Source organism: Coptis chinensis, chromosome 2 (assembly GCF_015680905.1).
Source record: "Coptis chinensis isolate HL-2020 chromosome 2, ASM1568090v1, whole genome shotgun sequence".
NCBI lineage: Eukaryota > Viridiplantae > Streptophyta > Magnoliopsida > Ranunculales > Ranunculaceae > Coptis > Coptis chinensis.
This window is the reverse complement of record NC_141457.1, coordinates 20,602,699-20,612,124: the sequence shown is the minus strand read 5'-3', so window position 1 is coordinate 20,612,124 and position 9,426 is coordinate 20,602,699. Positions and strand designations below refer to the sequence as shown.

General features: G+C 41.1%; 1 protein-coding gene across 1 annotated transcript; it reads right to left on the bottom strand.

The window, feature by feature from the left end:
• Nucleotides 1-6,681: 6,681 nt before the first annotated feature.
• On the bottom strand, nucleotides 6,682-7,941 carry LOC147515289 (uncharacterized). Its single transcript, XM_086592859.1, has one exon. It carries the CDS (start codon nucleotides 7,939-7,941, stop codon nucleotides 6,682-6,684), a length of 1,260 nt encoding a protein of 419 aa, XP_086448985.1.
• Nucleotides 7,942-9,426: the final 1,485 nt, after the last annotated feature.

Sequence of the window (9,426 nt, the reverse complement as noted above, 5' to 3'; positions counted from 1 at the left end):
TTAGTATAGCTGCATCGTAGTTTAGTTTTATTGCTTTCTTAGTATAGTTGCATCATAGTTTAGTTTCATTGCTTTCTAGCATAATTACATTTAGGACATTTTCAACAATTGAAGTTGTAAGCCAATACACCGAAACATCAAACTCTAGTGTTTCTTGTCTGAATCTTGACAAACGGACTATCGTCTGTGGGCAGTGGTACTTAAGCAATCCAAGTGATTTACCATAACCCTAGAAGAGACAGCCTCTTTAGACAACGGGCGAGATACTAGCTGCAAAGCCCAACCCAGTTGAAGGAAAGTAGTTTTACATTTTAGTATAACTTAGAATAATTGCATACTATTCAAGCATAGTAGGATAGTTTTTCGTTTTTTTCGCATAGCATTTTCTAGTGTATACCCCGTCGTCCATATCATCGTCTAGTAAGAACACAACAAAGGTTACAAGGTTTAACAACCGACCGACAAGAATACTAGACGAGATTGATACAATGGTCATACGACGAATGATGGAGGTGTTTTGGACACCAATAATCCCGGCTATCCCACCCATGCAAGCACAAATGAGGGAAGAAGTTTGTGATTTCTATTCGCCAATCATTGGAGACCCACCCAAAGATATTATTTTTCCAGAGATGTAGCTAACCAGTTTGAACTTAGAGCATCAGTAATCTCTATGCTTCCAAAGTTCAATGGTTCATACAATGTTCAGCCTTATGTTCACATGAACAAATTTCTATCAGTCCTCAGAACTTTCAAGAACCAGAATATCAGGGATGAGAGTATCAAGTTAATTCTTTTTCCACTTTCACTCGAAGATAAAGCATCCAAATGGTTAACTGCACAGCCGATCAATTCAATTAATAACTGGGAGAAGTTGAGAACAAAGTTTATGAATAAGTTCTACCCACCCCAGAAGACAGATGCCATGCAGCAAGCCATCAACAATTTCAAAGGGAAGGTGACTGAAGAATATCATCAAAGTTGGGAGAAATTCAATAATCTGCTAGTCTCATGTCCACATCATGGTTATGATAAGAGCACACTGGCATATTTTTTCTTTCGAGGACTTTCTACTATGAACAAGCAGATGATACAGTCAATGCATCAAGGTAAGTTTACATCATTGGATGGAGAGGAAGCCTACAACTTTCTCGAGAATTTAGCTGAAGAGACTTAATAATAGAGTACTAGCAACGAGGACGTAGCTAGAGTGGAGGGGGTGCCGAAGCAATTTGGCAACCAAGTTCAAGAAGACCCAAATCAAGTGATGATATCAATTATGGCAAGCCTATCAACAGGACTTGAAACTCTGAACAAGAAGTTTGATCAGTTCTCTATGAATCCTCCAAAACCAAACAATTTCCAAGCTAAACCTCAGCCAACCAAGCCTTGTTATGCAATTTGTGAGCTATGTTCTGATGAAGGCCACACCAATCAAGAGTGTTTCAGATTATTTGGATACTAATGCAGAGGCATGTAGTATCAACTCTTTAGGAAGAAATAACTAGTTCAATCAAGGACGTAATTATTGGAAGCCACAAAATACAAATCGAGGAATTTTCCTCCATGATTCCAAAATCACCAAATCGGTTCGAATAACCCCATTATCGGTTCCAAAACCGCCCGGCAACCATATAGAAATCAACAAATCATACCGAAACCAAAGAATACCAAGCCAACAAAAAAAAGAGTTAGTACCGGATTATGAGTGGATATATTGCCCCTACGCCTCGAAAGCAAAGCAGTTATCCCACATCCGAAGAATCTATCACCACCATTGTCAATGAAATTTGAAACATACAAATCAAAGAACCGAGAAGTTGGAGAGTAACTTTAGTGTCATTGAAGGCCGATAGGGCAAATCGCTTTTGCTTTTGAAAATCGAAAGGAGCATTACCAAGCGGAGCCAAATCTGAAAGGAAGAGGTGTCCTGCAGGTGGATAACCTGGAGATTACTCATGAACAAGTTAATGTTGTCACCACTCTGATGTCAGGCAAGAAAGTTGATAACAAGATTGTCTATGAATTAGGAAAAGATTTTGCAGAGCCTGAGGTAACTTATGTTCTCACCATCCCACCAAGTTCTAACATTCTAGATATATCTAGTGTTGTGCCACCCACTGAAGTAACTGTTGAGAGAGAAGCTGAAGGAACTACTGTGGAAGTAAGTAAGAAGAATCCATCACGAGTGACTCCACCTGTCACTCCACTATCTGTTACCAAGCCAACCGGCCCGAAAAGAAGAGAACCGATATTGAAGAATCCGCCAGCACTGTTTCCTTCGAAACTAGTGAATACCAGAAAAGATGACCAGTATAAGGAGATTTGCGATGTATTTCAGAATTTGCATATTAATATCCCATTTCTGACCGCCATCAAGCAAGTCCCCTCGTATGCCAAGTTCCTGAAAGATCTAGTAAAGAAGAAGAACAACATTCCGAAAGAAGCTTTTCTAGCTCAAAGATGTTCATCGTACCTACAGAATCTATCGGTTGTGAAACCCGAATGATCCCGAAGTCCAATCATACATCATGAGAATCGAGATTCTTTGGAGGAGCAAGCTTTATTAGATTTGGGTGCCAATGTGAATCTTCTACCATATTTTGTCTACGAGAAGTTAGGCTTGAAGGATCTTAAACCGACTGATGTTACTTTACAGTTGGCAGATAGATCAGTGAAGATACCTAGAGGACGCATTGAAGACGTCATAGTCAAGATCGAAGATTTCTATTATCTAGTTGATTTCATAGTACTAGACACAGAACCTACATCTGGTAGGCAGATACCAATCATTCTAGGCAGACCATTCTTGGCCACTACAAATGCACTCATCAACTGTCGAAATGGTAATATGACGTTATCCTTTGGTAATATGAAAGTCGAGACCAATATTTTCCATATGTTACAGCAACCACAGGAGGTGTATGCTGTGAACAAGGTATGCATGATTGAAGCATTAACATAGGATTATCTGACTCATTCATAACCTGCTGACGAGTTGTTGAAAGCTCAGACAGACTCAGACTATGAAGAACTTAGTGTCGAGGAAATCAATGCAATTTTGGATTCATCACCTATCATGGATGACAGCAAGTTCAAAGAAAAGTTTGAATCGCCTATGCCTGATGGACCATCTAAAGAGCTTAAGAAGGAGCCGCCTAAGCTAGAATTAAAGCATTTGCCGTCTACACTCAAGTATGTTTTCTTGGGAGATTTGGGAACCTACCCAGTAGTCATTGCATCAGATTTGATTGAGGAGCAGGAATCCAGGTTAGTAGCACTTTTAAAGGAATACAAGTCAGCCATAGGTTGGACAATTGATGATATCAAGAGGATTAGCCCTATGATAGTTCAACATAAGATTCATTTGGAAAAGGATTCCAAGACTTCTAAGCAACCACAGAGGAGGCTTAATCCAAAGATAAAGGAAGTAGTTCGAGAAGAGGACGTCAAACTCCTTGATGCCAGCATTATCTACCATATTTCTGATAGTCAATGGGTTAGTCCAGTTCAAATTGTGCCGAAGAAGTCTGGAACCACAGTAATCGAGAACGAGAACAATGAGTTGATTCCAACCAGGATTTAGACAGGATGGAGAGTTTGCATTGATTACAGGAAGTTGAATAGTGCATGGAGGAAAGATCATTTTCCATTGCCTTTCATCGATCAGATGTTAGAAAGATTGGCTGGACAAGCTTACTACTGCTTTCTTGATGGTTACTCAGGATACTTTCAGATCCATATTCACCCTGAGGACCAAGAGAAGACCACGTTCACATGTCCTTTTGAGGATTGTCTGCATCATCTCTCCTTAGTCCTTAAACGTTGTTGCGATACCAACTTAGTTCTGAACTGGGAAAAGTGTCACTTCATGGTAAAGGAAGGGATAGTGCTGGGTCACCAAGTTTCAACGGAAGGAATTCTAGTAAACCGAGCAAAATAACCCATAAACCTTTCCTCGAGCGAAACACCAAGTTTCTGAAAACCCTTAGTGTTTTCAGAAACAACCTTAGAATCCTTTTTACCTTTCCTTCATAAACCAATACCCAAACCAACTTACAACCCATGACTTATCACTACAGTATGGTACAGAGTCTAGAATAGGTGAGAGGATGCTAAAGTGAAGGACCCGACACTTCATATGTGATTGACATTCTTTCCATGAGACTACTTTTATTCAGAAGTCTGTTTTTCAAGGTAGTATGTGGGATGTTCGTATGCATTATTCTTTTCTCCACATACATGAGGTAAAATAGTAGACCATCTTCTGAGAGATTCTTTTTTGAGAGTATGACCGGTGAGGATTGAAAGTCGAGATTATCTACCTATGGTAAACTAGGGATTCCATTTCTTGGATAGGAGAGTATAGGAGATTGACTAAGTACACACATAAGCCTTGATTGAGAATTTTGTCAATTTTACTATCTCCCATCATAATTTATGAGTCTTTTGCAAAGAACGAGTTAGCAAATGGAGATTGTCTATTGAGTAAACACTAAGTGGGTAAAGAATTTCTCTCTGAAAAATACTATCATTCTTGAACATGCTATTGATTGATTTTGTGGGTATATCACCCGAAAACCCTCACGAGAGACTATAACTCGCCCCTTTTGGGGACTTAAAGGTTTAAAGCCTTGTTGCATATGGTAAATGCAATCGCGATGCCCTCTAAAATGAGTTAGGATTTTATTTTTGTTATTAGGATGTGATTTTGATCACTTATCAATTTTTTTATCTTATTTGCTAAGAGACTAGCAAAAGGCTAGTTGGGAGTTGTGATAAGTGCTCAAAAAGTGCTATTTAACCCTCGATTATGCCTCTTGTTTAACCATCTTAGTAGACTAATAGTGTTTGTAAGTTATGTTTTATGATTCTACAGGTCAAAGAGAGAGTTTTGTGGAATATTAGAGAAAATGGGGTAAAACGGAGCAATTCGGAGCATTAAGGATCACATGGGAAGCCCGTGGACAATCATGGAGAAGGCCAAGGAATTGGAGCTATTAAAGATGTGACTTGGACCTATTTTAAAACCTATTTGGAAGCCCAAGGCCAAAGGATTCGTTGCTTGGACCAAAGCCCACAAAAGAGGATAGAAGGATAGAGCAAAAGAGACAAAATAGGCTTACACGTCTGGGACGCATGGATCGAGCGTTCAGACGCATTGCTTGCGTCTGAGACGTATAAATAGTGTGTCCATACGCATGGATCGACATTGTAGCCAATTTCTTCTCAGTTTTGGAGACGAAGTTGGACTCTGAAAGAAGTCTATTTGTATTAGGAAACAAATGACGGTTTGGAATACTTTTAGAGCTCATTGTAACCTCTATAAATAGAGGACCTAAGTGCCTCATGTAATTGGCCAATTCACTTATACTCTTGTCTCCAGAACTTGAGGCAGAGAGAGATTAATAATAAAAGATCGGTTTTAACTAGCTAAATCTTAATAAATTAATCTTTCTAGTCTTATGTTCTTCGACTCTTCTTCTTATTGTTCTTCGTGTTCTTCCTTCTCTATGGAAGGCTAATCTTCTCCTTCAAGGGAGGAGGTGAAGCCAGTGCTTAAGGTTTAATGATTCTTTTGGCTTCAATCAGGTTAGTTCTTTATGTTTTTAGTTATTAGTTCTATTGCCCACACCAGGGGATGGAAGTATAGAATAGGGTTTATGTTTTGCAATATTAATATCATGCTAGTGTTCTTTACTTTTCTTCTAGTAGTATAATTCTTTAGAGTTAGGGAAGTATTATTTGTGTTGCCTTAGAAGGGGTAGCTCAGGGAGTGGCTGCCTAGGAGAAGTATTCTTTGTGTTTGCCTTAAGTGGTGATTCATTGAATGGCCGCCCTATTAGGAAGTACTCCTTGACGTTGCTCTCGGTAATATATTGAATGGCTGCTCGAGCTTATATAAAAGGAAAGAAGATATTAATAGTATAAACATAGGAACAACCTTAAGTAGAGTTAATTGTTAACGATGTTTCGTCCAAGAGGGCATCGACACTCGCTCGATTGCCTAATTGTAGTCTACTTGTAAGAACAACCATGAAGCAGAAGGTCATAGATTAAAAGTATTTGTGGATTCTAATATCTTGAATTCTCTTTCTTATAAATTCTCAATAGTTTAGTTATTTTATTTAGTTTAGCATTAGAATCTAAAATCTCTACAGTCATAGTTTTTAATCCCTTAAACCCTATTTCCAGTCCTGTCCTTCACATAACATACACTTAAAAGTGGAACGATACCCTACTCATCCTTTACTTATTGAGGGATAATTAGGTTTTGATACACTTTTGTTTTGTTTAACGACCATACACCATCTAACACATAAAAAGAAGCTTGTCATAAGGGGCCGAGAACCCCTATTTCACTTTATAGGCTTGTAAGAACCTGGCCACCTTCGCTCCTGTAAACTGAGTCCCATTGTCTGCTATGATGGCGTATGGCAGCCCAAACCTGCAAATAATATTCTCCCATAAGAACTTGACGATTTGCGTTTCTTTCACCTGCTGCAAGGGTACGACTTCAATCCATTTCGTGAAATAATCAGTGGTTGCGAGCATGAACCTCCATTTGCCACTGGCCATGGGCAACGGTCCCACTATATCCATTGCCCACATAGCGAACGTCCATGGGCTCGAGACGTTATGTAATGGTTCTGCGGGGGCGAATATCAGCTGGGCAAATCTCTAACATTTGTCACATCTCTTAGCAAATTCCACGACATCCCTTTTCATATGGGGCCAGAAATACCCTTGTGTCAGTAGTCGATGTGCCGTAGTTCTTCCCACTGAATGGCTCCCGCAATCTCCCTCATGTAATTCTGCCAACACCTCATGGGATAGCCGCAGACCCAAGCATTTTAACAGTGGTCCATTGAAGTTTTTTCGGTACAACTCTCCTTCCAGCAGAACGTATCTCTGAGAAGTTTGTTCCCATCTTCTTCTTTCCTTCTTATCTGTCACCTCCTTTCCCGCCAAAAAGCCCTTAATTGGCTCCATCCATCCCCCTGTTTCTTCCGCGACCTGACAAATATCTATCGCGTCCTCGATGCTCGGTTTCTCCAACATTCCCACTCGTATTGTTCTTTCTTTTGACCCGGGAATTGCGGCTGCTACATATGCCAGGGCATCAACATGTCTGTTCTCTCCGCGGCCCAAATGAAGGAACCTGAGTTTTGTGAATTTTGCAAATCGTTTGCGCAACACATCCAAATATCTTGCCATCCTAGGGCATCGGGCGGCGAACCCTCCATTCGCTTGACACACCACCAAATTTGAATCGGAATATACTGTCAGCTCTTTCACTCCCAAATCTTCGGCCATTCTCAATCTCGCTATCACCGCTTCATATTCTGCTTCATTACTGGATGTTGCGAACCCTAGTTTCATGGTTTGCTCTATTCTGCCATTATCAGGTGTAACCAACACGACTCCTATGCCGCTGCATGCATCGGTAGCCAACCCATCTGCGAATACCCTCCATCCATTCCTCTTGTCCCACGGGTCTAGGAGGTCTGGTTCTCCATCCCTTTCTGGTTCCATGACCATTTCCTCTCCCCACGTGGGATCCTCTGCAGGAAACTCTGCCAGAAATTCATCCATCGCCTGCGCCTTTTCCACGGTTCTTATCTGATATTGTATCTCATAGGAACTCAGCATCACTGACCACTTCAACATTCTACCAGATTTTTCCGTCTTCAGTGCTTGTCTCAGAGGCAAATTTGTTACCACCACCACCACATGCGCTTTAAAGTAGGGTTTCAACTTCAAGGTGGAGAAAACTAATGCCAAGGCATACCTCTCAATTCTACTGTACCTCATTTCTGTGTTTAGTAATGTCTTGCTCTGAAAATATACCGGCTTCTCCATTTTGTCTACCAGTCGAACTAGAACTGAGCTAACTGCATATTCCATGGCCCCCAAGTACAAATATAACTTCTCCCTCATCTCGGGTCATGACAACAAAGGCACTTTGCCCAAATATTTTTTCAATTCCTGAAATGCCTCCTCACACTCCGCGGTCCAAACAAAATCCGGTGTGCTTCTTAACAAATTGTACAACGGTTTACATTTATCGGATGACTTGGAAATGAATCTATTCAAAGCCGTGGACCGCCCCGCTAACCGGCATTGATTTCCTTCACATTCTCACATGGAGATGACATCTCTACGAAGGACCTTATTTGCTCGGGGTTAGCCTCGATCCCCCTATGAGTAACGATATAACCCAAAAACTTTCCAGTAGTCACCCCGAATGTACACTTCTCAGGGTTCAGCTTCAAGTTGTATTTCCACAGTATCCCGAAGGTCTCTCTCAAACCCTCTATATGTTCCTCTTCCAACATACTTTTTTCCAACATATCGTCTATGTAAATCTCAATTCTCTTCCGAATCTTGCTTTCAAACATTTTCTCACCCAACCGCTGGAAGGTAGCCCCCGCATTCTTCAAACCAAACGGCATCCTCGTATAGCAGTATGTACCGCCTTCCACCACAAATAATGTCTTTTCTTGATCTGGCCCATACATTATGACCTGATTGTACAACATCGATGCATCCATGAAGGAAAATATCTTGAATCCTGCCGTCCTATCCACCAACTCATCTACTCGGGGCATGGGATAACTGTCCTTTGGGCATTCGAGATTTACATTAGTAAAATCCACGCACATACGCACCTTTCCATTCTTTTTAAGTACTGCGACTATGTTAGACAACCAGTCCGTGAACTCAACCTCTCGGATTATCCTTGCCCCTTTCAATCTAGCAACCTCTTCACGGATCCCCTCGGCGTATTTCGGCCTAATACTATGCATCTTTTGTCTCACGGGTTTAGCATCTTCTTTCATATGTAAATGGTGACACGTGAATTCCGGGTCCAACCTAGTAACATCCTCTATTGTCCAAGCGAAGACATCTCTATTTTATGACAAGAACTGTATCAATTTACCCCTCCACTCTTCTGGCAAACTGGATCCTATCGACGTGAACTTCTCCTCTTCCCCCCTTCCAATATTCACCACCTCAATCTCATCGAGCGTCTTTGGATCCGTCGATGTCTCATCCTCCCCCTCCAACGAGGTGCACTATAATTGCTATGCCTACCTCTTCCTAAGATTGGAAGTCTCTCCTTCTGGTCCGCGGATCAACCGCTTCACTGTTCCCTGATGACTATTCTTGGCAGTTACTTGATCACCGTAAACCTCAAACATGCCGGTAGGTGTGGGGAATCGTATTACCTGATAATACGTTGATGGGACGACCTTCATCTCGTGAGTCCACCGCCTTCCTAAGATTGCATTATATTGCGAAGCAAAATCTACAACCATGAATTGGGCAAAAATTGTCACTGGTCCTGTTGTCACGGGCAATAAGAGTTCCCCCATGGGCTCTGTCATACTCCCGTTAAATCCATACAAATTAGTTTACGAA